This window comes from Cinclus cinclus, chromosome 29 (genome assembly GCF_963662255.1).
Source record: "Cinclus cinclus chromosome 29, bCinCin1.1, whole genome shotgun sequence".
NCBI lineage: Eukaryota > Metazoa > Chordata > Aves > Passeriformes > Cinclidae > Cinclus > Cinclus cinclus.
In genome coordinates, this window is record NC_085074.1 from 2471611 (window position 1) to 2498101 (window position 26491).

The following is a 26491-nucleotide window of genomic DNA, read 5'->3' on the forward strand; positions in this document are numbered from 1 at the left end:
CCGACCCCAGCGTGAGCCTGGAGGATGTTCACTCAGTGCTACTCCCTGCATTTGGAAAAGTGGTTTTGGCCATGAGACAACTCAAACCAAGAGCTCCACGAGGAGCATTCCAACCCACCTAGGACATCTGTTGACAGCACCAATAAACCATCAAACCTTTGTTTTCCCAGTCTCTGATGTTTCCAGGACTTCTGAAGAGGGTACAGCCACGTGCACTGTTAAATATTGTTGTTCTGGTCCACATCAACAGAATAATCCAGGCGAGTGTTTTCACTTACATCATGTCAGAAATCACTCCAGAGATGAATGTGAAGGTAAAAAAAAATGTTTACTGGTCTCGGAAAGAAGCTTTATTCCCTAGAAATCAGCAATCCCATTGATTCCATCATGGTTTTAAGCTGAAACTGCCCTTTTCTGCTTCACAAATTTTACTTGTGTCTATTGTAGGATCTGCTTCATGTAGCACTGAAATGCAGCCACTTCTGGGGTAGGTTTTGAAATCTGTTTGGTGGAAAAGATCACAACATGGATCAAAAAGAAACTGATCCTATAGTTTGGCTTTACAAAAATGAAGGATAAGTTCTTCATTCGAAGATTGACAAGGAACTTAAGTGATCTGGATTTTGTTCTCTGTTCTGTTTCACGTTTGTTGTGTCAGCTAAGCAAATAATCTCATTTCTTCCTTCCTTTTTTTAATATTTCTTTTTTTAATTTCCCTAAAAGAAGGAACAATAATTGGTTCTTTAGCTGGATCCATGCATTTGGACATCTTACTGCAACTAGCATTCAGGAGTCTGACTTCTTACTGCTACAGGAATGACTAGAACTGCTGTTTACTAAGAAAGACCTGAAAGTCTTTTGTATCTATGAGTAAAATAAATTCTGCCTAAGCTTTTATGTGATCTCAGAAAAATTATAAAAGGACACACAAGATGAAAACATCATAAGATGAAGGAGGTCAGGTTTAGATGAAATATTAAGATGCAATTGTTGCCTGTGAGGGTAGTGGGGGCTGGGATGGAATTCCCAGGGAAGCTGTGGTTCCCCCAGCCCTGGAAGTGTCCCAAGGCAGCTTGGATGGAGCTTGGAGCAACCTGGGATAGCGGAAGGTGTCCCTGACCATGGGAGAGGGTGGCACTGGATGGGATTTAAGGTCCCTTCCAACCCCAGCTATTCCATAATTCGGTGTAAAACTGGGAAATTGAAGTCAGGGTCCAAAGACCCTTGGTGGAACTCAGCTAAGACCGATGAAAATAACTCCCTAAAAAAAAAAAAAAAGTACATACCTATAAAAACCTCTTCAAAAATACCAAACATGCAGAGGAAAACAGAGTCATCATCCCTTTAAATGTATATACGAGGCTCTTGTTTTTTTTTTTTTTTTTTTTTTTGTTTCCCATCTGGGAAGGTGTCGAGTTTCCAGGGCCCTGCCAAGCACTCTGTGGTGCTGCTGGATGCCCCCGGGCCAGGGGACACTTGCTGGGTTATTTTTGGCCACATGAGTCCATCACTCAATGCTGCCACTGTTGGAAGCTGTGACAAAGAGAGGCCCCTGTGTCCTAAGACTCGAGTGGATGCATGGAGGAGGGGGAGGAGAAAATGAGGAAGGCATGACCCAGACCACGTTTTTCTAACAGCGTTAATTCCTTGCTTAATTAAATAGTTAATTAAGTTCAGTCTGCGGGGTAGACAGAACAATTCATTGCAGGCTCATCGCATTTTTCAATTTGTTTTGAGAAAACAAAAATCAATTCTTCATCATCATCATCATCATCATCATCATCATCATCATCATCATCATCATCATCATCATCATCATTCCCCTGGACTTTGCTCAGCTCCCAGAGCACGGATGTGATCGATGTAACAGGAACTGCCCTTTCTAGTAATCCCGGGCCATGGCACAAGAGATTCCTGTGCTTTAGGGGAATTATTCAGAAATACTGGGAAAATCTACTAACATAGGGATGGCAGCTTGTTTTGGATCGGTTTTTAATAGAAGGAATTTCAGTATAATAGCTGAAGAGGGGACGAGACTATGGAGAAGAGCTGCACAGGAGGAAGAGAGTAATGAATGCAAACAAAAAAAAAAAAAATCAGATTTCTCTTAAGTTGTACGAATATCTAAAGAACAAATTCAAACTTTGCCCATTGTTTCGTGGGAATGGGTCCTGTTTGTTAAAATGCTGTGAATGAGGAGGGAAACCTAAAGAAAATACAACTAATTTTCAGACCTTTATAGTAAAACTATTGACAAAATTAGAATTTATGTGAGATTTTCAGTTAAATTTTTGTTGTGTTTTTTTTGTTTGTTTTGTTTCTGTTTGTGTTTTTTGTTGTTTTTGCTTTTTTGTTGTTGTTGTTGTTGTTGGTTTCGTTTTTGTTTTGTTTTGGGGTTTTTTTTTGTTGTTTGTTTGTTTTTGTTTGTTTGTTTGGTTGGTTTTTTTTGTTTGTTTGTTTGTTTTGGGTTGTTTTGTTTTTTTGGTCATTGGTAGGAGCCCCAAAATGCTTCAAGTGAAAATTGAAACAGGAACCTCACTCACCCCCCAACCCCCCTCCCCCCCCACCCCCCAAAATCTGAAATTTGTTTTGGATTCCTTCAAAAAGAAACCCTGGACAGACTTGGTTGGGTCCCTCTGATTTGTGTGTTCCCCGTGTGGAATTCAGCGTCACCCAGGAACACTTCCAAGTTCTTGAGAGCAGCTCAGGGTATTTGTCCTTGAAGTTTAACACTTGGGGCGGGTACAGTGTCAGCTCTGGCAGGAGGTTTGAGGTGGGATTTCACAAATCCTGGATTATTTCTGCTCCAAGTCTCCGTTGTCAGCGTGGTTTGTACAACAGGGAATGTCTTCAGCCTGCTCTAAAAGGATTGCTTTAGACTTTTTTTGCTTTTCCTCTTTATTTTTGGTGATGAAATCAGGAAAGGGGAGCAAAAGCCTAAGTGGGTGAGGCAGCTGTGACACAGCAGCAGGGAGAGGACAGGCAGCTTTCTCTGGGGCATTTCTGTACCAGTGTCCTAAAAAAGGGATGAGAAAGGGGAAGGAGGAATTCTGAATCACGTGCACATTATGAAGCTGATTAAGCAGCTGAGGAAAATAAATTTCTAGAGATTTCTGCTCCTCCTGAGTGGGTGGTGGTGGGACTCTGACTTTGAAAATTACCTTGTAAATCAGCCTCTGTTTTGGGGTAACCCCCCCTTATTTTGCCTCTGAAAGTAAAAGCTGAGTTTATTGATAATTACAGGCATTTTAATAGCTGTAAATTATCAACCCAACTCATTATTAAGCCTCGTTTGGATGGAATTCCACCCTTCCTACTGGATTTTAAAATTCATCCTCTAGGTTTGCATGGCAGCCTGGTCTGGGTGCCAGCACTACAGAAATAAAGCAATTATTTCCTCGAAGTTTTTTCCCATAAGGTTTTCCCATTCCTGTCCATGCTGAAGCATCATCCTGCTCATCTGGATTTCTCCCTAAAATCCTGCAGTAATGCTGCCACCTATGGAAGGTTCCCCAGCCCCGACCTTTTGCAATCTGCCTGATGTGTTTACAGCTGTGAAAACAGGATCTGAGCAGGCTCCTCTGATCTGCTGATAAGACTCCCTGATTTCTACTGAGTATTTCATTCTGACATGAAGAGGCATAAATTCCCTTCCTCCCAAATAAATTAGTTTTGAAATTGAAATTGCTTCTGGAAATTGGCCCTTAAGATAACATTTTTGCTTGATAGTGGCAGCTCAAGGAAAATATAATTTTGAGTGCTGTAAAAAAATCACAAAGAGCTGAGAGCTGTGCAGCATACAGCATTTCCAGCTTGGTTTTTTAATTTTTTTTTTTTTTTAATGATACAGCTGAGGAAGGGTTCAGGAAAAATTCCTTCTTCAGGGATATACTTTAACTTGCTGAGTGTATATAATATATTTTCTATGATGTACATGATGACAAGTTTATGTGATATTGGGGTCTTCTCCCTTAAATTTGTGTCATTTTAGGTGGCAAAATGGAAACGTGTCAGGAAATTTGTACCTCAGGTCTGGGAAGGGGAATGTGCTTGACCACTGCTGCAGGTTCTACAGTCAAAAACAGTCTCTTGGCTTTAGTGCCTGTTTTCCACCCTGGGACTCACAAAGATGCTTAAAAACCTCAAGAAATATTGAAATAAATGTTTAGGGAATGCTGAAAATGTGGTTTTCTCCTCTTAGGGGGCTCTGTGGAAACCACCCCCAAAGGTCTGAGGTAAAGCTCTGTCTGCAAGTGCCTTTTCCATTTCCCAACATGGACATGACCCTGTAACAGCAAATTCTGGTTAAAAAGCGATTAAAATATTCATAGGTCTCTTTTTGAGGGGGGAAATGAGCTTTAAAGGCTGTGGTGGGAGGATGAGAAATGTTACATCAGCTGTGAGCTGTGCCAGGCTTCTCGCTGGGTCCTTCTTTCCCAGACCCTCACTCTGCCTGTCTGGGGAGAAAAGGTGGGAAAACAGCTGTTGGAGGTGTTCTCCAGGTAGGAGATGATTTCATTTCCTGCAGCAGGGTGCTGGGATCAGGTTCTGCCCTGTCTCTGGTCCTTGGAGAGGTTTTTTTTGTTTGTTTGTTTGTTTGTTTTTTGGGGATTTTTTTTTGGTTTTTTTTCCCTCTGGTTGTGGCTGGTTTGCAGCTTGCTGTGAGCCTGCCCGGATGGTGCTGTTTGCTTTTGAGCTACTGGAAAAGTTTGGGAAGGGCTGGGCTGCCCCTGCTTTTTTTTGTAAAATGACTCTTTGGCCTTCTTGTGGTGTTCTTGGGTTGTTTCCAGTTTGGTGGGGTTCACTGTAATTGGGATAATGAAAAGAAACAATGAGTAGTGAAACTTGAGGGTGCCTTGAGGTGAAGCACCAAGATCTGCGGACAGAGGAGTTTATAAATATTCACAAATATTTTTGTTCTCCAGGTCAGTTCTGCTTTCTCTCCATAAATGTAATAAATGGAAGATGCTTTTGCTGTGGGATGGAATGTGGGGAGGAGCACTGGGAAGTGCAGGGGTAAATGAGGGCGTTGCTGTTGCACCTTTCAGCAGGAAGGGACAAGTCCTCAAATACTCTGGTGCTGCTTATAAGACAAATTCAGTGATCACCGGTGTGGCTTTTGTGTCATAATCTGGCACTCAGTCCCTGCAGGTAAGATTGGAGATTTCCCTGTGTTTATCTCACCTCTAACTCCCCAAGATGTGATTTTTCTCCCCCCGCCCCGAGAGTTTTGAATATACACAGAAATAATAAAAATGCAAGTATTTAGCAAAGTTCAGACATGCTGTTATCTGTGTTACGTTTGATAAAGCATTTCCTGCTGACTCCTTCTTCTGCCAGCTATTTCTAATGCCTGTAAGTCAAATTCAAACCCTAAACCCTAGGTTTACTTTTCCCCCCATATATGTTTTTTGATACTAATGAGTGCAATCGCCTGTTAGTGATGAGGCTCCTGTTGTGTTAAGTGTGCTAAGAGTGCTGTAGAGAGGCTGTAGAGTTTGTAATTTCGATGAAGAGGTTTAAATACAGCACGTGAATGTGGCAAATGCCAGTGGGATTTAGGGGGAAGACTTTATGGGTAAAAACTTTCAGAGGGGACCCAAGGGAATAAGGTGCTCAAATGCCCATAGAAATTGGACCCTAGAGCTTGTCGGAGCGAGGAAAACGACAGGAATGACTCCATAACTGTTCTTAATCACTCCCCAAGAGCCCAAAGATCCTGGTTTGTCTCCATCTGCTTTGGAGAAAATGGGAGCAGTTGTAAATGGCTGATCTGTAATAAACTGTTCAGCCATCCTCCCCGAGGAGCGTGGCCTCTGCTGTTTCACTGACAGCTCTGAGGCTGCTCCACTGAGAGGTGAAAGAAGCTGCAAGGTGAAGGAAGAAGGAAGGTAGCAGCTCTCAATGGTTTTGGAATGAGTTTGACTATGATGTAAAAACTCTCTGAGGTCCGTGACTATTTGGGAAATGTAAATTGGAGTAATGGAACTGCAAAATTTAATGGTAAAAGAAGTATAAATCTGGCAAGGTGGGGGTTTTGGCCAAGAGCTGCAGTGCAAACAGAGGATATCATCCTCTGGTGAGGATGCTGCAGACTGGCACTGTCCTGTTCTTGGAAGGTGTTCTTGGCTCTGATGTTACCCTCGATCACTTCAAGGGTCAATTAGGGCAGGAAAAATTGCTGTCACTGCTTTTGTGCACTGAAAAGCAGCCTGGGCTTACCTCACACAGGATGTCTTGATTGTATCAGTAGAAGACATCCAAGGTATTTTTATATCTTTATGGCAGCTTCAGATAGGCTTTTTCTCCTTACAGTGGAAATGGATTTTGCAGTGAATAGGCATGTGGCCAAACACGAGAAGTTTGACATCTACTTTTTTTTGCCTGTCACCTGAGGATCTCTAGTCACACTGCAAAGGTGCAACTCCTTAGCAATACCTGGGATTGTTAATCCTCCATTTGATCTGGGTGGGCACCGAAAGCTGGATCTCGTCCAGAAGGAAACCTGCCTTTGGCAGAACTGCTCTGGGGTGGCAGGGACATAACTTTGCTTCTGTACTGAGCATCCCTTCAAGTCTGTGCTGCCGTTTGTGCTTGAGGGCACAAAACCTGGTGTGGAGGAAGGTTTTTTATGTGCTGGGCTCTGTGGAACCTGGTTTAGACTGGGACCATCACGTCCCAACAAATCTCACTGAGTAGGGCTGTAAAATTGGGCTCCAGCTCCAGTGGAGATCCTAGAGAAACTCTCCTAGAGAAACTGCCTGGTGGAGATGATCTGCTGCTTGGAACAGGCAGCACATCCAAAACTGCCAAAGGATGTGCTTCAAATTCATCAGAGAGGCTGCCACTCACGCCCAAGATTTCAGCTGTGTTTTGTTTAGGTTGTTTGTTGGGTTTGGGGGTTTTTCAGCAGCTATCCGATTGTTCCCTTGTCTTTCCAGGTGATGTCTGGCTTGCAGGTGGTGGCGCCAGGGTTCTGCGACAGGTTAAAATATTGAGGTTAAAATATTTCCACTTTGGTGAGGACTGACTTCTGTGGTGCTGCTTCTGTGACTGCTACCACTGCTGAAGTAATTCCACAGTTACAGAGTCATTCTGCTGTGTGTGCCTGGGCCACATGGCAGGAAATGTTCCATCCCCTTGGAGATCAGACAGCACTGATCATCTGTAATTCCGGCCTGTAAAATAGTGACAGAATAACTGAGTTTCTGCTCTGAACATAAAGAGTGAGCAAACGTTTCTATGAAGTGTCACTTGAGAAGTAGAATGTGCATTTACACTACTCAAAGTGGGGAGTGGCAAGACTTTATGGGAATTACGAGAGGCTGTAAGGAAAAAGAAAAGTTTGGGTGGAAAAGCCTGTTGGAATAGAATGTGGTTCAGAAGAGAGAAAAGGAATCTGGAATAAGAGCACAACAAAGGACTTTTTGCAGGGTTACACAAACAGAGGCGTTGTGCTCACTGAGTAACTGTGTGTTGAGAACAGGTATTAATTTGTACCAGCAATGGCTCAATAATCGTAATTCATTAAATTCCATCAGTGCCACCCTGCTAGGGCTGTTCAGCAGCAGAATTTGAGCAAAGCTCCCTCAGAAGAGAACAGCTGCTGGCTTTAGGTTCAGTCCGTGCTGAAGACTTTGGGATTGGAGCAGAGAGTTGCTGTGCAGACCACAAGGTGGTGGCATTGCCCAGGTAAATGGTGCATGAAAGATCATTATTTGAACATTTCTGTGGGTTTGAAACTGCAGGTTTGTCTTTTGTGCCAGCATTATTACGGGAAAGGAAATCTCATTTTAAATATTTGACTCTGTTGTGTAATTAATCAGGAGTGTAAAATACTCTTTTTGATGGCAGGAACTTTTATTTTCTCTTTCAGAACATTTTTCTCTCCTGCTTTCCCCAAGACTAAGAAATTTAATAACATTTAGCTGTGCTACAAAGGGAATGAGTGTAGTTGTGCTCTGGAAAGTGGGAGAGTAGGGCTGAGCTCTTCTCTTCCTGTATTTTTTCAGGCAAGTGGCTTAAATTTCATGGACCCCTCCTTCTGATCTGTAAATTGGGAATGTACCTCTCGTCCTCCTGTTCTTCATGGCAAGGGCTGTCTCACTCACTAGCACCCTCTCTTTTCTTGAGTATTTAAATAATATTACTCTTTTCATGAGCATTTAAAATTTTCTTGGGTATTGAGTAATCCTTGGAGAATCAAGAGGTTTAGCACCAAAACATCTTTCATTTGCTTGCTGTTGGTAAATTTGCACAAACGTGTTGAGTGTTGGGGGTTCAGCACTAGGAGCAGCTCACGTTGAGGGGGTGCTGAGCCCAATTTGAAACATGAATAAACCTCAACGCTCCCACCTTAATAATATTTTAAAGATCTGAGTTTTGCCTTTCTGCCTGAATTTTCAGGCCTGGGCTGCAGGACAGGGCAGTGCTCCCCACGTTTATGACTCTACTAGAGGGGCTCGGTGTGGGTTCTTGGTTCAGCTGCGCTGCCTCCTGCTATTCCCTTATCCATCCTTTTCCAAGATCTTTCCACGGGCTCTTCGGGGCCCTTTCCCCAGTGCAGTCAGAGCTGCTGCCTTTATCAGCCTGTCAGCACCACCCCTCCACTCACCTCCTGCAGCTTCTGCCAGTGCCTCAGCAGAAAGTGCCCGACAAATTTTCAGACTTTGCAAAGTTTCAGATAAGAGTGGTGATCTTCTCCTTACCTTTTCTAGGAATTCTCTAGATCTGGAGGCGAGTTTTGTAGTAGGATGTGGGGAAAATGTAGATCAGAATTCATCTGCCTTGTTCTGAAAAGTTTTTTAACTGTGTTAGATTAAATCATAGAACTGTGATTTTATATCTTTTATGTTTGGCTTCTGCCAACTGAATGGACTTCTGCTTTTATACTGACTGCTCTTTTAACTCAACCTACAGACATATCCTTTTTACTTCCTCTCACCTGTATTTCTTGAGTTCCACAATGATTCTGAACTCCTGGATATTTAGATATTTCTGGGGTAGCACAGATACATTTTGTTCGGTGCTTAGGGTTTTCCTGTGGCAAAGGACAAGGCTGGGCTGTGTTGTGAAGTTCAGGGACCAGGGATGCAAGCGCAGCTTTGCTGTTGCTGAAACTGAGGGTGAAACTTCACCAGCCCTGATTCTCACCCCTTGTACTCATGAACAGCAAGGCACCCAAGATCCTGAGGACAGGAAGCCACTGCAGCTATTAAAACCACCTCGGATATGCAAATATTTAGTTCTTATCTTACCAAATAATTAGGGCAGGTGTAAAACAGGAGCTATGCAAACTATTTAGGCTTGTAAGTCGAATTTCTCATTTTACAGTGTGGAAGTGGAAATCTTCCAACCGTTGTGAGAACATTTTATCAGTAGCTGAAGTTTTACCTGTAGTGGCAAGCTAAACTTTATAATTTTATATTAGAAATGTACATGTTGTACATGCATACCATGAACGTGTGAGAAAGCGTAAGTGCAGAAAACTCAAGTTTTTCGATGATCCAAGTGAATGTCCTTGGCTGCTTTAACCAATCCTTGGTGGAAAGACAGAGGTTGTTGTGTTCCCAGCCCACAAGGATGTTCCCTAAAACAGATGTTTGTGCTTTGGCTGCCTTTGGTGCTTCTCCAATGTTGTTGTTTTGCAGGGTATGTTGCAAATGTGCCAGTAATTGAGTCCTGGGGAGACACTTGCACGTGTCCATGGATGGCATTGTCCCAGGATTCAGGAGCTCCTGAAATCCAGTCCTGTCCCTGCCACTGACCTGCAGCAACTTCGACTTCCCTGTGTTCCCACTTTTTCCAGGACAGGAATGATACAGCAGCATTTACCTGCAGCAGATGCTGAGCAACGGGGCTTGGTGTTCACCAAAATGGGGTTTGTCAGCTTGGGTCTGAGTAATGAAAAAATAACCCATTTGATTCTTACTGCATTATATAATTTTATTGAAACTACAGTGGTCAACAAAACCAGGGAAAAAGAATCCAGAAATGAAGACCTAAGAGAAAACAGGAAGAATTTAACTGTGTGGGTTCTCCCAAAAGCAATCTTCCAAACTGGACTAGTCACTGGAGAAAACTTCTTTCCTTGATGGTTTGGAGATGTGAAATTAGAAGCATTTCTTTATATGAGTTATTAGTTAGTACAAAGTTTTTTGCCTGATTGGTAATGCTGATAATTGTGGCTGACAAAAAAGAAAAAAAAAAAAAAAGAAAGAAAGAAGTAATGGTGGAAATGGTAGAATGTGTTTTTTTTGCTTTGAAATGCAGGTCATTTCCACTCAGTCAAATCTGCTGAAGCTGAATGCTGTGCAGGACTAATAATGCCCCCCCCCCCCCCCCCCCCAAAAAAAAATCTGCTTTCTTACTTATTTCATGCTGTAGTCTTATTTCTTCTCACACTCGAGTTCTCTTTGGAACTCTTGACAAATTCCTATGAACAGCTTAGCACTGGGGAGCTCTGGATTCTTGGTTTCAGCCTTCATGTGCTGTTTGGACAACGGATGATAATAAAAGTAGGGATTTTTTCACTGGCTTCCCAACCTGTGTTCTTGTTTGGAGCCTTGGCAGCTGAATATGTGAATAATAACAATTTCCTTATCCATTAGAAATATATATTAAAAATGGGGGCAGATGTGTGTGAAACACAAATTTCTTCCTTTCTGGTTTTTGGGGGACTTTTTTTTTTTAAATGAAAATATAATACACTTTCTGTCTGTTTTCTCACTGGAAACCAGTAATGCCATGTAATTCCTTAATGGTCACTGGTCCTAGGCTGGAGTAGGAAGTGCTGGCTGGCTGTGGCAGCTGGCAGGGAGCCAAAGCAAAGTTTGGAGCTGTTTGATACCTGCCAAGACCTTTTATTGCCTGTAGGCTCTGTCACCATTAACATTATTCATATTCTGCTCCAGGAAAAATAAGATGCCATAAAGCATCCTGTGGGATGGCTTTCCCCTCCGGAGGCTGCACGTGCTGTGCTGTTCCCCAGCCTGGCCTTCCCCGTGTGAGTCCCCCTGCCTGCTCACCTCCAGGTCACTGCAGCAAATCGGGGCTCTTGGGGGTGCCTGTGCACAGCTCGGGGCAAAATCCAGTGTTGGGAGGTTTTATCCTGGAGTACAACCCATGAGCAGCTCAGATTTTGCAGCTCAGCTCCAATATCAAATCTGGCTTTGAGGCACTGCCCACAGCCAGGGCTGTCACTCTGTAGGGTCACGTCCTCTTTCCTTCTGTCCTCTGGGTACTTGGACACTGCTCTGGGCAAGCAGGACTGCAGTGAAGGGGAGAGTCAAGGAACTTTAGCTGCTTGGTAATGGTATTGTGTCATCCCAAATGTTCTGAGGTTGTGTTTTCTCCTCCTGGCTTCCCTGTCCGTGCCTCTGCTCCATCTTCACTCCCCTCATTGTTCCTTCCGAAGTTTGGATTACGAGCAGTGCAGTGAAGGGGCTTTGCCCCACCTGGGTTAAACCTTGGGTGCTAGGGTGGTATAAAAGCACAAAGTCTGTTGAAAGCACCATAATTTGGTGTTTTGGCCTCCAAAGTGAGGGATCAGTGGAGGCAGAGAGCAGATAGAAAATCTTAAAGGTTTGTGACGTGTCTTTAAGATGTGTGACAAGCTTGTGACCGAGCAAACTGCCCAGTCCATCCATAGCAATGGTCACAGAACACTTTCCTGATACTCACGTGCCTCAGGATGATGCTGAAAGCAAAAAAAATAACCTTGGCTGATTCCATCAGTGGCAACAAAACAGATGAGTGAGTTCAGAGGGTGTCAGAGCACCCTGAGCAGACACAGCTTTGTGGTCCACATGCGTTCTTTGGCTTTGGGAAGGAAAACACCCTCTGTTGATTTCAAGAGCATGTGTTCAGAGCATTGGAAGGCTGGAATATGTTGAAGCATATGGCATATAATTTCCTTTCTTCCATTCACAGTCTGCAGCAGGATCAGTCCTGGGAAGAGCAGGCTCCAGCTTTCATTGGAAGAGACTTCTGTAGCCATTTCTGCCTAGCAAGCAGAGTTTTCTCTTGAAATACAGAAATAGTGTCAGATTATTTAGTAAAAGATGTTGTTTTTGCTCACCTAACTGATGAAAATGTGGTGCTTTACAACCAGGCTGATCAAATCCTTTCAAGTATCAGAACCATTTAGGTGTGAGAAACTTTCAAAGCGTTGCTGTTGTTCAGCCTGTTAAAAGCAGTGATGAAAGAAACAGTTCAAATGCTAAACTATAATTAAATAGTGCAGAAGGCCTAAAACTTTGGGAAGATTTCTTACCTCCTGGAACATAATATTTAGGCTAACCTAGATCCTGATGACTTAAATTTTGAGTTTTTATTCTCGGCATTTTCAGTGGTTATGGGAAGTAAACATGGAAAGCTGCCATGAGAGGAGCTGGTGTCGCATCAAATCAACTTCCCTGCTTCTGATACAGGTGAACATCTCGGGATCAGAATCTGGCTGTGTCATTTGGCAGCTTTTGAAGTGCAAAGTTGAAGTCCTGAGGAAGAAATGCTGTTTGCTTTCTGGAGTGAGGTGTGTTAATAGTTCAGTTTCACCAAATAACCTGAAGGTTTTTTTTGTTTAATGTGCTTCAAACAAGAGCTGAGCAGTCTCTCCAATCTTGTAAAGCTCTAATTGTAGAATATTGGGCTTTTTAAAGCCTCCTTATTACATTATGGAAGGAATGCAGGAATAGTCAGATTAGATTCGATTTTTTTTAATGTATTTTATTTTAGCTTCTATTACCAGAAGCTTTAAAAGAAGGCACAGGCAAGTTTACAAGAGGCGGGTGTTGGAATTATTGACCATCCAAGTGATTTTCCTAATCCTAACCTGCCCAGCCTTTTCTATCAATCAAGGGCAAAACTGGCAAATTTGTAATGAAACACAATTTGCATATTTCTGCTACACTATGAGTTTGCATCAAAGTAGTTTTACACCCCTGTCCCTCGAGAGTTTAAATGTTAGGCTGTGCTTCGTGGAAGAGCTACAGAAACCTCCAATTCTTACATTTTTAAGCACTTTTTAAAAGAAGTTTTTTTGTCTAACCAGTTGCTTAACGTTTGCTGACTTTTTAGCTTGGCAAAGTGTCCCTGTGGCATCACTTGCGAGTGACTATTCATGTAATTAAAGTGAGACACCTGTTTAAGGCAGAGCTGCATTCAGTTGAGTCAAGAAATAAAAATTAGGCCCTCGCTGTGCAGATGTTTGAGCATGATGTTAAGCATGTCTGCATTGTCAAGTAATTCTTGTACAACCACTTGAGTGCCTAGAGTAGGTTAAGTGCCAGTATAACAATATTTGCAATTCTGGGGACCGCTTTTATTTGGTCCATACGTTAATGAATTAATTGAATTCTCATCTCCAGTGTGTCTGCATTTATCCAGTTGCTCGTGGAGACTCTGTTTGACAGCTTGGGTTGGATCCTAAGCACACACCTGGTACCAGAAAAGCTGTGATAACCTCAACTCCTTCCTGGTGAATATTTCTGATTGTTTATATGCAAAGACATATTGAAAAGTTGACTTTGATTGCTTTCCATAAAGTGCAAAATGAGAGAGAGGATCCCAGCACAAATATACACCCGCTTCAAGTGTTTTTCCTGAATGTGGTTGTTGCTTCAAACCTCCATGTGGTTACAAAAACAAACTTCAGTGCTACGACTCCTCAAATCTGCATTATAAAATAAAATAGAACACACACTCCCCATGGTAAAATATTATTTGCTAATGTGTTCCAAAAACTGTGCTAGGCAAAAGGCAGTAAAAGTATCTTTTAAAAGAAAAAAAAAAAAAGAAAAGGTTGGATATAAAATGTAGCAGATGTGTTTTTCTGTTCTGGTGAAAAGAAAAACACCTACTCATTGGAGTGAGCAAGAGACTCCGAAGTGGATCTGACGGATACAATGTTTTCTCTCTTTTGGGAAAGATGAGGTGGGGAAGAAGTTATTAAATGTTTGCTTATGCATTTGTACGTTTGAAAGCATTCCTTTGTTGGCTGCTTATAAATGTGATCAGTGGAATCTCTGCAACTGGCAGTTTGTGAGGGCTGATGAGTGTGGAGAGCTGCCTCAGTAAATAGTGCCTTTATGGTGCCAGAGGGAAGGGGAGAGAGAGGCAGAGACCAGGTAGGGCTCACGATTTTACAGCTCTGAACTCCTGTTTCTGCTTATTTACTGATGGCTTGGGGGGGGCTGTGATGAGCATCTATTGTTTTACGCTTGGGGGTTCGACTTTTTCCAGCAATCAGATGGAAAGTTCTCTTCTGAGAAATATGTTGATTGTGTAAAATCAGGTTTATAATAAATATAACCAAAAGCACTGCAGCACTTCAGACCCTGTTTTGCAGTTTTCACAGTTAAGAACTCGAGCTGCTTTCAGGATTTAGTTGTACCCACCTGAACTGCTTTAAACTTCCCCTGTTAAAAACGTGTTAAGAAGCTTCCCCCCCCCACACACATATGTTTTTATTTTAGTTAAATCGGGAGTCTTGTAAATCCAGAGTAGTTTTGCATCAGTTGGAGCAGTTTTCTAGTCCTGTTCTGTACACAGTGCCCTCCTCACACTCCTCATCCCACAGCGTGGGTCTCAGCCTGCTCCTGGCTTTTGTAGCCACACTTCTATCACAAGCCACCCCCTGCAAGTGAATATTTTGTTTATGCTGATGTTCGGCTCCTGAAAGTTATTTTCGGGGACTTCTGTGTCTGTTGAATGCCGTTACTGTATTGCCAAAAGTGCTATTGATGTGTGCTTGAACGCGTGACTCAGCACTCGAAGCTGTTACCAGCTTAAGGAAACGTTTCTAAAAGTCACATTTCTTTTTCTGGTACAGGTGTACTGAAAAAAATGAACCTTCCAGTGAGATTAGTGGATAAAGAGGGAAATACATCAGTTGTCCTTTTCCATTCTGACACTGGTAATTTTAACCTACAATTCGTTCCCTCGAGACACCTGAAGGTTGGTGAATTCTCACAAATGAATAGGAACAAGAATTAAATGTTTCCCTCGAAGTGTCGTCTTTAGGCTTAATTTATTTTTTTTTAATATTTTTAATGACATTCTCCCCTTCAACGTGAGAGGAAACAATAATAGTTTAAGATTATGCTTTAAATAGGTTAAATATTATCTTCTATCCATCTTTCTTCCTGCTGGGAGTTGCTGAGACGCGCCGAGGAGTGAAAGTTGACTCTGGAGTATGAAACGACGCTGTTAAAACCAGCTAACAAAGACGGGCATCCCTCTTTACCACGTCAAACCCGCCTCACCTGTCATTTTGACCCCGGCATGTGGAAACGAGTGCGGCAGTCTGGAGGGGAATAACTCTTCCTCCAGAAGGAAACGATCAGCGCTCACCGAACCAGTTGCTTTCCCCCCCACCCACCACGCTTTCTCCTCAGTCCGAGGAAGAAAATCTCTCGAAGCCATTCTCGGAATGAAACCCGAGGGGTGGAAAGCTGCGGGGATTCGGGGGCGGCCGGGAGGGAGCCGGGGGATGCGGGGAGTGCCCGGCCCCAAGTCCTTCCCCTCCCTCCGCCTGGAGAAACGGAGTCGGAGCCGCTCTTGGCTCCGGAGCGCCTTCCCAAACCTTCGGCTCCCGTTTGTGTCTGTTCTTGTATTTACGGCTCGGCGGACGCGCTGCCGGAGGCTCCCCCGGCTCTGCCGGGCTCTGCAAGGTTGTTCTGGGCTTTTTTTCCCCGCCGGAGTTCCGCGGTGCCGTTCACCTGGCGGTGGATCCGACTCCCCGAGCCGAACTGCGCAATCCTCCGAAGCGCAAATCCCCATTTATCGGCGGTCGCGCGGGTATAAACGCTGATTTTTAAAAATTATTATTATTTTTTTCTGAATGAGTTTACATCAAAAGAGTCTGAGCCATGGGCTTTTCGCTTGGTTTAAATACAGATTAGACTTGAAATGGGGAATCTAGAGCCGAAGTCTATAATTTCAGAAGTATTCGAGGACTCGTGTGTTTTCACAGCGTATCTTTAAAAGCGAGAAACTTGGTTGGGGGAGCAAATTCTGTCCCCCCCCCCCCCAAAAGCGCTTCCCCTGGCTGGAGCAGCGCAGCTCCCCCAAGCCCCCCGCTCGTGGGGAGGGGGCACCGCGGGGCCGGGAGGGGACGATGCTCCTGCATCTGTGCCCCGAGCGCCGAGTGCTGGTGGCAGCTGTCTGGGGCGAAGGGAGCGCATCTCCCCTGACCTGCGGCTCTGCCCTCTGCCCCTCCACGGTTCCCTAAAAGCGGGGGTTCCCTAAAAGCGGGGGTCCCCCGGGGCCGCGGCACACGACCCCCCTTTGTTCGCGGCGCTGGAGCCACGGGCCTGGGGCTGGGAGAGTGCCTGAGTTGGAGCCGACCCGGAGGGGACAGGCTCGGCTTTATGCGCCGGGGACACGGGCTCGGGTTGTTGGGTCATTCTGTCCGTGCGAGCGCACCGGCCGGGCTTGCAGAGAGAGGGAATTCCGCCCCCTCCCCTTCCGCCCCTGCCCCGCGTTCAGGAACAAACGTAGGAACGGTCGGAGTGGAATTGCCAGAAATTATCTTAGTACAAAGAGGGGGCTTTGATTTGAGGAAATGTACCCGCGCCTATTGCGAAATGGGAAAATAAAAAAAAAAACAAACAAACAAACAAAAAAAACACCCCACCGCTATAATATGCTTTACCATCGCCTGTCTATTTATCCTATACGGTCTGGTTTCTCACTTTTTTTAAGCACTATTTTTAAAAAATATCTTGCCCCGTTCGGGCTTTTTAATACAGAGAAATCACAGCTCGGAGATGCTAAGATCATATCTTGAGAGATTGGCCTCCACCCTCCAGCTCCGTCAAACTGCTGTTGCTTTTCTCTAACGTTAAAATTACGCCAGCCTCGCCTTTTGCTAACCTGGCAAAATCCCTCCCTGCATATTTATCAATTTGGGGAGGTGGGTTAGCATGGCAAATTTCCTTGAACAAAGATTGGGAGAGATGTATTAGTTCATCCCATACCATGTCTGTCACTTATGTAGACAGAATAAATCTGAGTCCCGGCTTTGCCCTCAATCGTGCTGAGTTAAGGATACATTTTTATAAAAGTTTTATGGGGAAGATTTCAATTTGAGATTCTTTTTGGACAGAACTGTATGAAACTCCGTGAAAATAATTGTTATTTAATAGGTGGCTTTTTGAATCGCGGCTGAACATGGATGGAAGGAGTTCGGATTTATTCTGAAATGGATATTATAGTTCTACCCCCTAAAAAAACAAACAAAATAAAAAATCAAGCATGTTAAAGAGAGGAGCTGCACATAATGAGTCAAGGAAATCCTCGAATCCTTGCGCTGTGCCTTTAACTACCGAACATCTGATTCCCTCATCTGGCAGATGGTCTCTGAGCACAGATTTGCATTCATTGTCTTGAAATCTGTTTTCGCGTTGGTGTTATATAGATTTCAGAGGCAGATCTATACACGGATCAGAATACAAAAGGGCCAGGAGGAAAATATCGCCAAAGGCAGAGCAGTTTAAAAAAAATAAACGAAAATGAATGCAGACGTAGGTACGGTGCCGGGTCACCGCGGGCCGGGCTGCGGACGGCTCCGGTTTCCTTTAATGGGAATCGTTGCCTACATGGGATGTTAGAAAAAGTTTTAAGGTGAGACCTGACAGCTCTCGGGGTGCGGCTTTGGGGTCTGCTGGGTGCCTGGCGGTCTCGGGCTGGCTCCTGCCCTGCGGGCAGCCTGTGCCCTCCCCCAGACCCATTTCTCTCCCTCGGAGCAATTTTTCATTTTAAATCTCGCGCCCGAGAGCGAGGCGGCCGCTTCGGCAGCGCGGCGCGGCCAGCCGGACACAGACGGTTCCCTGAGCCCGGTTCGGGCGTTCTGGGGCGCGACAGGTCGGGCTGAGGCTGCCGGAGCACCGCGAGGGACCCGCGGGGGCCGTGCCCGGCTCCGCCTGTCCCGGGACGGGCGCGCTCCGGCCCCGCGGTTCCAGCGCGCTCTGCGACAGCACCGCTAGCCGTGAGGCTGCCGGGCCCTGCCCATAACCCATCGCGATGACCCACCGCGATAACCCATCGCGATAACCCATCGCGATAAACCCGCTGTTCTCCTGCCCGGGTTTTGGTTGCCGGCGAGGCGGGCGCGCTCCTTCCAGCCCAGTCCCGCAGCTCCAGCACAGTTTATTTACGTTCTGGGGCAGCCGCTCTTGGTGTGGGGCTGCCGGGCTATGACGGCAAACCCATCGCGATAAATCGGCGGTTCCCCTGCCCGCGCTCCAGCTGCGCCAGAGCGGGCTGCGGGCGCGCCGTTTCCACCCCGGCCGCTGTGCTTTAGCACAGTTAGTGCGGTCTGGGACAGCACCGCTGGGTGCGGGGCTGCCGGGCTGTGACCACAACCCATCCCCATCGCGACATCCATCCCCTATCGCGACATCCATCCCCTATCGCGACATCCCCGGCCGCGCGCGGAGGGGCGGCGGTGAGGGCGGGGTGGGCGGAGCGAGGCCGCGGCTCTGAACCAATCGCGGCGCGGGATGCAAATGAGATGTCCTTATATGGCGCGGGGCCCCGCCCCCCACCCCCCCGCGCCGCCGGCGGTCCGTTCGTGTCGCCGCGCGGGACCGGCTCGGCTCCGCTCGGCTCCGCTCGGCTCCGTTCGGCTCCGCTCCTTCCTCGCTGCCTTCCTCCCTCCGGCCCTTTACCCCGCCGACAGCGGTTTGGTTTTTTTGTTTTTTTTTTTGTTTTTTGTTTTTTTTTTTTTCCCTCCTCCTCACCCCCTCCCACCATTCCTTCCTTCTTCCTGGATTAGGCAGCGATCAATCCTTCTCTTCCCCGTTGTCTGTTCGAGGAGCAGGTGATCCTCGTTAGGATTTTTTTTGGATGCGGCTCCCTCTCCCGCGTGTGAAGGATGATGATACCAGGCAAGACTGAATCAGCGTAACTTTTAGTTGACAAGAGGAAAAAAACTTTCTTCTCCGTTTGAAGGCGTTAAAAACACGTGCCGTTAAAAAGCAGAAGTTGGTTTTAAAGCTGAACTTCACTTTTCCCGGGATTTGTGTGCCAGATTCAAAGGCTGCGTCGTTTTGCTTTTTTTATTATTTTTTTTTTTTCCTTTTCTTCTCCCTTATCTCCCGAAAGGAAACTGTTGCTAGTTGGAATAGACTTCTTAAATGTTTGGAATTCAAGATACTTTAGGAAGAGGACCAATTCTGAAAGATAAATCTCTAGGTTCTGAGATGGATTCCGTCAGGTCCTGGGTCAGAAACGTTGGGGTTGTGGATGCAAACGTAGCAGCACAAAGGTAACCGTGACTATTCCTCTCCCACTTTCCCCCTGCTTCGTGTTCGTGTTTTTTTTTTTTTTTTTTTTTTTAAAGCAAATCTTTCCTTTATGCCCTACTATTTGTAATTGATAGTACATATTTAAATTTCCTCTCTGTCCCCCCTCCCGGTGTCCTCCAGTCAGCGAAAAGTGAAGGCTGGAGCTAGAGCTAGGCAGCAAAACCGGAGAGCATCAGGAGTCCTAAAACGCAGTGCGGGGCTCGGATGACAGCGAGCTGGGATCACCCTTTTATTTTGTGCCCCAGGAAGATGTGTGGGGCCCTGGGTTGGTTGTTCCCAGCGATCCAGGGTACTCCTCCCTGCTCGCTGGGCCACACATCCGAACAGAAGGGGGACCATGGTAGAATTAACTTAGGTTAAATGTCGAGCCCCGGCTTCCCCGGCCCGTCTTGTTTTGCTTAATTCACGGTGGGCATTGCCGAAATCTTCACCCGTGGTTTCAGGGCAGGGTGTGAGAGAGCAGGGGAGGGCACGGGCACGGCGGATCCCCGCGGGCATCCCGTGCCCGGAGCACCTGCCCGAGTGTCCGAGAGGTCTCTGCTGAGCCCAAATGCCTCTGAGCACCCCGAAATTGGGGCTTGGTTGCTTGCTTTCTGCTTCTTTGGGTGGGTTATCTCGCTTTATTTTCGCTGGCCAGCCGAGTCGGCACAGGACAGTTATCCCGGTCTCTTCCCGTTAGGGGTAACACGGTGAAAAGTCTTTTATGTACTTTTTCCCCCCCTTGCTCTCTGGATGGCTTAAAAAAATAATAATAAAAACCAGAAGTTTAAAAAAAGTAATAGCATCGGAGAAGGCTAAATTGGGAACCCCGGGAGTAAGGCGGATTTTATTTAATGTTAGAGACAAGGCGAAAGGCATAAAACACAGTGGAGGGGACTTGGGATGAAACGGGGACGTTTTAGAAACAGTCCATCCATGCTCCCACCCACGGCCTGATCTGGCAGCGAGGTTTTCCGAGCGCCATGGGAGGAGTTATCGGAGTTTTAGAAATGTCGATAGAGCGTTTAATAAATACAGTTCAAGGGGGAAGAGATTTATCCTCGAGGAAACTGAAAGTAAAAGGAAGCGGCTCCTGCCAAGACTCCGATTCACGGGAGCGGTGGAGGTGCAGCCGCGTTGTGCTGCCCGCTGGCATCGCCAGGCTCTTCTCCCAGATATTCCTGACAAATCCATAAATCCCAATTTTCACGCGCACAACGAGAGGAAGCCCCAGGCTAGGTGCAGTGGCGGCGGATGTGGTGAGTTCACACTGTACCTCGTGGGCAAGGAAAACACGGGGAAACATCTGTAGTTCTCCGAAAGAGTCAAATACTTCTGCCAGGGCTGTGGAGCTATTCTGGGGACTAAAACCCAAAGCTGTCCGACACCTAACTAGTCTGGTGCACTTAATCTGTCTATTAAATGATTTGGAGGTGCTCACGTGCACCTATTTTCTTTGCAGTGAGTAGAAATTTGTTTTGGCGAGAGGGAACTACAACTAATTTCACAAAGAAATAAACCTGCAGGGATATTGTGGGTAAACAGAAGCATTTGAATCTTTCCAAGCCGGGAAATGCGTGGGAAACATCACAACGTTTTCTGCAATCGGGGACAAGATTTTCGCAAGGGCTGGTTAACCCGGGACTAAATTCCTTCCGTTTAAATCAGAGATTTCAATTCTCAGGAATCGCTTCAAGTAAAGTCAGTAACTAAAGTCAAACTTGGCTGCCGAGGGAAGTGGCTGCTCCGCTCCGAAGTCGCTGTCTCTGACCAGCACGGAGCTGCTCCCGAGCTGACAGCTTGACCGCAGGAAGGATTTTTAGGGTCGCTTGTTTTCTCCTCCAGGAAAAGGGACCGGGATGTGCAAAGAGCGCTTCCAGAGCCTCTGACACATTCCAGCCGCTTCCCACCCTGCTGCATTCCAGCAAGGAGCGGTGACAGGCAGGGAAATAAGGGGAGGAAGGAAGGAGAACGCACGCTGCCCTCGGCACTAAAATGCACTTTAGCACCCTGTAAATGAGCCTCGTCCTCGGGCTGTGCGGGGAGCGGGGCCACGCCGGAATCGGGGCTCCAGGGAGCATCTCCCCGTCCCGCCCGGTGCAGCCCGGCGGTGACAAGGGACAGTCCGAGCGTGCTCTGCCTTTTCTGTTGTTGTTTTGCCTTTACTGCTGCACAACCCAGTAATGTCTTTGTCTCTCCCCCTCACCCCATCCCGTGTGTTTCCTCCACAGCGGAGTAGCTTTGTCCAGAGCCCACTTTGAAAAGCAGCCACCTTCCAACTTGAGGAAATCCAATTTCTTTCACTTTGTTCTGGCTCTCTACGACAGACAGGGGCAGCCGGTGGAAATAGAGAGGACAGCTTTTGTGGACTTTGTAGAAAATGATAAAGTAAGGCTCCTTATTCTTCCTCTTTCTCTTTTCCTCTCCAATTTTGATCTTCTCCCCCCGCTGAGCTGCTGAGTTCTAATACCTGTTGTCCTTGACAAAATCCACCCATGGTTTGGTCAGGGCTCAGGTGCTGTGGTAGAGCTGTAGCCCTGTGTGCTGCTGTGGTTAAAAAGGGCTGGAAGCTTCTGCTTTGTATCGGGAATTTAATTCACCCACTAAAGTAAATAAAATTCATGGAGGATAAGTGCCCCTATTTTTTTTTACCTACCACTTCTGCCAGGTTTTATTAGTACCCAAACAGAAGTGGAATCTGACCTGTAATATGTCAGATTATTGTTGAGTGTGGTTAGATGTATTTCCAAAGTCTCCAAAGTCAACTGGAGGATTTGAAAAGCATTTGCTTTTTGATTTTAATTCCCTATCTTGACCACTTTGCATTTTTTCAATTATTGTCTTAGCCATGAACAAGACTTTTGAACTGTGAATCATAAATAGCTATCTTACAGGAAATTACATTTAAAAAAAGTGTCAGAAATATCTCCGTAACACAACCTTCAGGAAATAAATATCATTTTTGACTCAAAATAACGCTCTTGCAAAGTAACGATCACAGTAAAATCAAAAGCTGTTGTGTTTTCCCACTGTCAATCTGCTTTCTATTAATTGATTTGAAATGCGCAAATTCTTCTCCGTGTATTGCCTTGAAATAGTAGAGAGCATAATGGCAAATAAGAGAGGGAAAGAAGTTCTTGAACTGCTACAGGACAAGATGTCAGCAGTATTTTGTAGTTTGTCCTGGGTCACTCGGAAGGTTAATACATCCCAATCAGTGGATTCACCTCTTAGAATTTTAATGAACTTTGTTGTCACTTCCATCATGATGATCAGCTCTTGCATTTTAAATATGCCAAGTGTAAGTTCTGGAAGGATTTTTCCTCCCCCCCCCCCCCCCCCCTTTTTTTTTTTTCCCCCCCCAAATTCCCTTTTCAGGAGCAAGGCAACGAGAAGACGAACAACGGCACGCACTACAAACTGCAGCTCCTGTACAGCAACGGTGAGTGCCCTTCCCTGGCAGCTGCCCGGGGGAGCTGGGATTTCCCAAACGCCCCAAAAATCCCCTTGCATGGCTCCCCATCCCCTTCGGGCTGGGCCTGGAAGCAGAAGCAGCTGGGCTGCCGGGGCTGTAACACGGCACTCACCGGCTTTGTCGCGCTGCTCTCGGGGCCGCGAGCCCGGAGAAAGTTGGGTGAGTGTCGCTGATCCCTGCTCTCCCTCGCTCCAGGTGTCAGGACAGAACAGGATCTCTATGTGAGGCTCATCGATTCTGTCACCAAGCAGGTGAGCAGGGCTGGTCCGTGCCACGCTGTCCTGTCCCACTTCATCCTTCCTGTCCGCTCAACCTTTCCTTGCGCGTTTTCCCTTCTCTGCTTCGCTTTGCTCTCTTGCTCAGCTCTATTGCGGAGCTGTTTCGGAGGGTAATTGAAAATTGTGCTCTTAAGTCTCTTTTTGCCCTCTGTGGACTGTAGGTTTTTATCCGCTTTGTATCAATATTTATGTAAAGCTGTGCACATAAAGGGGAAGCTCTTTATTTGCAGGTGATGATGAGCAGTGGTCAAATTCCTCCCCCTGACATTTATTCCTTAGAATATTCAGATAACTCCTGATACATTTAGCTCACCCCTTCTCTTAATTTTTGTAGCCTATAACTTACGAAGGCCAGAACAAAAACCCCGAGATGTGCAGAGTGCTGCTCACCCACGAAGTCATGTGCAGGTAAGATGACTTTATTTAATGTATTAACACATCATTTGTGAGCTTTGCTTCCCTAAATGCTGGAAGGCCTCTCCAAGGAAATTTTAGGTAGGGAGAGTTTGATTTTGTTGTTTGTTTATTTTGTTGTTGACTCAGGGAGGGCCTTTGTGTAGGAAGAGTTTCCCTATATGTGGGAAATGTTTGCGTGGGTCCAAAACAGATGTTTGGGGGGGGGGGGGGGGGGTGTCTTATTTTTTAATTTTCATTTTTCCTACAGGAGATTCAGCAACCACAGCTGCACTATTTTTGTTTAAAGTAGGCCTTTACATGTGTCGTTTAAATCAAGATTTTTATATGCTTATTGCTCATCAAATTTCTGCTCACCTTAGGGAAATGAGCAGTTTAACTTAGATATTTTTACCTGGAAACTGCAAGATGTTCTTCATGTAATTTCCTTTGGTGAAATATTTTAATTTTCTTAATTAACGTGGCATCATTAATGCTCTTTAATTCTAGGCAGTTCTACCTCAAAAGAAAAATCCCTCAAACCCTTTCTTTCTATACATATGAACAATAATTAGGGGCCTTCTACTTTTTAATTAAAACAAACAAACAAAAAAATTGCTATTTTTAGCATTTAGATTTATAAATTAGAGGTTGAAATGACTTGAGGATGTTTTTAATAACTTTTGTATAAGACTGAACTTACATGCACCTTATGTATATATGTCGTGCTTCCATGGTAACTTATTACTTTTCCTGTTCTCGGGTAATTAAATTTTCTTTTTCGATACATGTAATAATGCAAACAGTCAATATTCTTATATTAAAGTGTGCTAAAATGTGCATAGAATGTTCATAAAACAAGAGGCAAAACCCATTTGTGACCTTTATTAAACACAGTTTGTGATTTATTGTATCAGTGGGAGAGGGTTAAGCTGTTGGACTCAATGTTGCTTCTTTTAATGGTGCAGCTTGCTACTTGATTGGTTTTATTTAATTTTTTTTTTAATTAAAGTAGCCTTTTAAGTTAACGCAGCAGTGAGAGAAGCTTATTTGGACAGAATTTTTATCAAGGGGAAGTCTTAGTTTCAATACTTAATTATGTCAACAATTCCATTACTTTTTAATACAACATGAATCAGGTATTCAGTGTGAAACAAATGTGCTGTTTTTCTGTCGTGTGTAGCTCTCATTTATTAAGTAGATGAGCTTTTGACCAGTACTGCCATATTTATGCCCAAGCACAATGTGTATCACATATGAGGCATGCACTGGGTGGGCTTGACAAGGACCTGGTGATGTAGTGGCAAAGATCAAAGGTGTATAAGTGACTTTCTGGCACATCTAGAACTCGTGTTTATAATTACATATATATATATATGTAATTATGCATCCACGTTGTTGAAAGGTTTCACTATAACCAAGTGAAAATTAGAGAAGAAAAATCTGATTTCTTGTGCAACTGGGTTGTGGTTTGTGCTAACGTAACAGCAGTTATGTGAGAGCCCATTTCACAGAGTGCAGGTCTGGTTGGGAAGTTCAGGTATTTCAGCACCTTCTCATCCAAATGAACTTGTTTGACTTAAAATTAATTCGGGCTTTCCTCAGCTTTCTCTCCCTGCCTTTATGGTACCAAATGCTCCGCTCAGCTTTGATATTTCTGAGCTCCAGTGATGCCTGCACACTCCTCCGTGCTTGATTTAAGGTAGCGTTGCACAAATCTAAGCCATTATTCTGATTATTCTCAGCTCTGCTGCTTGATAGATTAAGCAAGGAAGAATTACAACTCAGGGACATCCTTCCCATGTAAAACACAGATTAGTGAAGGGAATCAAAAGCGCTCTGTAACCTAATGAAGACATTTGATTTTAAATGTCGTGTTTTCCTGAAGCATCTCTGAGCAGGATGCTGTGTATTCTGAAGAGGCATTACACACATCACGTTGAATAATGCCAGGGGAATGGCTCCAACTCTAGTTAAACTTGACATTTTATTTTATTTCTTTTAAGTACAATAATCAAATCTTCCTCATTGTGTGCTGCTTAAGTGGCAGCATCAATTTTTAAAGCCCCTAGTTTAGTTTGCATTAGGAACAGTATATAAAAATTTAATGCACTGTACCCACTCTGCTGTCGAAATTGATGCCTACTGCTTTTGAAAAGGAAAACAAGAAGGGTCTGTCTGTCTTTCTGCTCCTCTTCCAGTCCTCCCTAGCTGAAGGTAGGGTTTTTTTGGGAGGGGATTTTTTCTGTGCATAACCACACACGGAGACACATTTTGCTGCGCCTCCGAAGGCGCCCGTCTCTCCCCGAGACAGTGACAGATGCCTGCTTAGCAGGAAAGTTGTCTAAATATTGATACGGCTGCACCAATCTGTCACAGCCATTGAAAGTTCAGCTCTCAATAATTAGTGCATTCAGTGCGAGGCTCGATTTATTCACTTCCAACCTGCATTTATTTATTTATTTATTTATTTATTTATTTATTTATTTATTTATTTATTTATTTATTTATTTATTTATTTATTTCTCCCCCCTTCTTACGGACTGGTAGGACAGTTCCTATTAGGTGGGTTTGTGTGGAATAACACAATCCCGAGGGCTGGAAATCAAGGTAAAACACCCTCCCCTCCTGGAATAACTCCTCCCCGCTCCCCCCCCCCCCTCCCCATCTTTTTCCTTTTCTTCCAATTATCCACTAAGAGGAAACTCGTTGTTATGCTGCTGCCAGCAGCCCCCTACGCCCTCAATGCTCAGAGGGTTAAAAGGTATTATAATTCGAACAGAAGTAGTCTCAGGGTCTACAGCTGGCTAATAACAGAGTTGTATTGAGTGCAGCGAGCCCCACAGCTGTGACTTTGGCCACAAGGCTCAGACTAGACGGGAGCTCTAATCAGCTGGACCAGGCGGCCACTGGGGCCCGTGTCTTTATCGGCCAGATGGTGTGAATTTAGACACTTTTGTTATGCAATTGCAGGGAGGAGTTGGGCAGAAGAAAACAAAACAAAGGCCACCATGCTGTGAGCTTATTTGAGTTTGAAATTAGAGACAGATTTTTTT

At 45.0% G+C, this 26491-nt stretch overlaps 1 protein-coding gene across 5 annotated transcripts in view; it reads left to right on the top strand.

Moving 5' to 3' along the window:
- The first annotated feature begins 18557 nt into the window (after positions 1-18557).
- Positions 18558-26491, top strand: part of EBF2 (EBF transcription factor 2) — a 128079-nt gene continuing 120145 nt past the window's right edge. For all 5 annotated transcript variants that reach the window (XM_062510773.1, XM_062510774.1, XM_062510776.1 and 2 more), the window contains exons 1-5: positions 18558-19270; positions 21521-21677; positions 22668-22731; positions 22960-23015; positions 23377-23450. In XM_062510773.1, the coding sequence (XP_062366757.1) occupies positions 19140-19270; positions 21521-21677; positions 22668-22731; positions 22960-23015; positions 23377-23450 (482 nt within the window). In that variant the 5' untranslated portion in view covers positions 18558-19139. The remainder of the gene's footprint in view (positions 19271-21520; positions 21678-22667; positions 22732-22959; positions 23016-23376; positions 23451-26491) is intronic.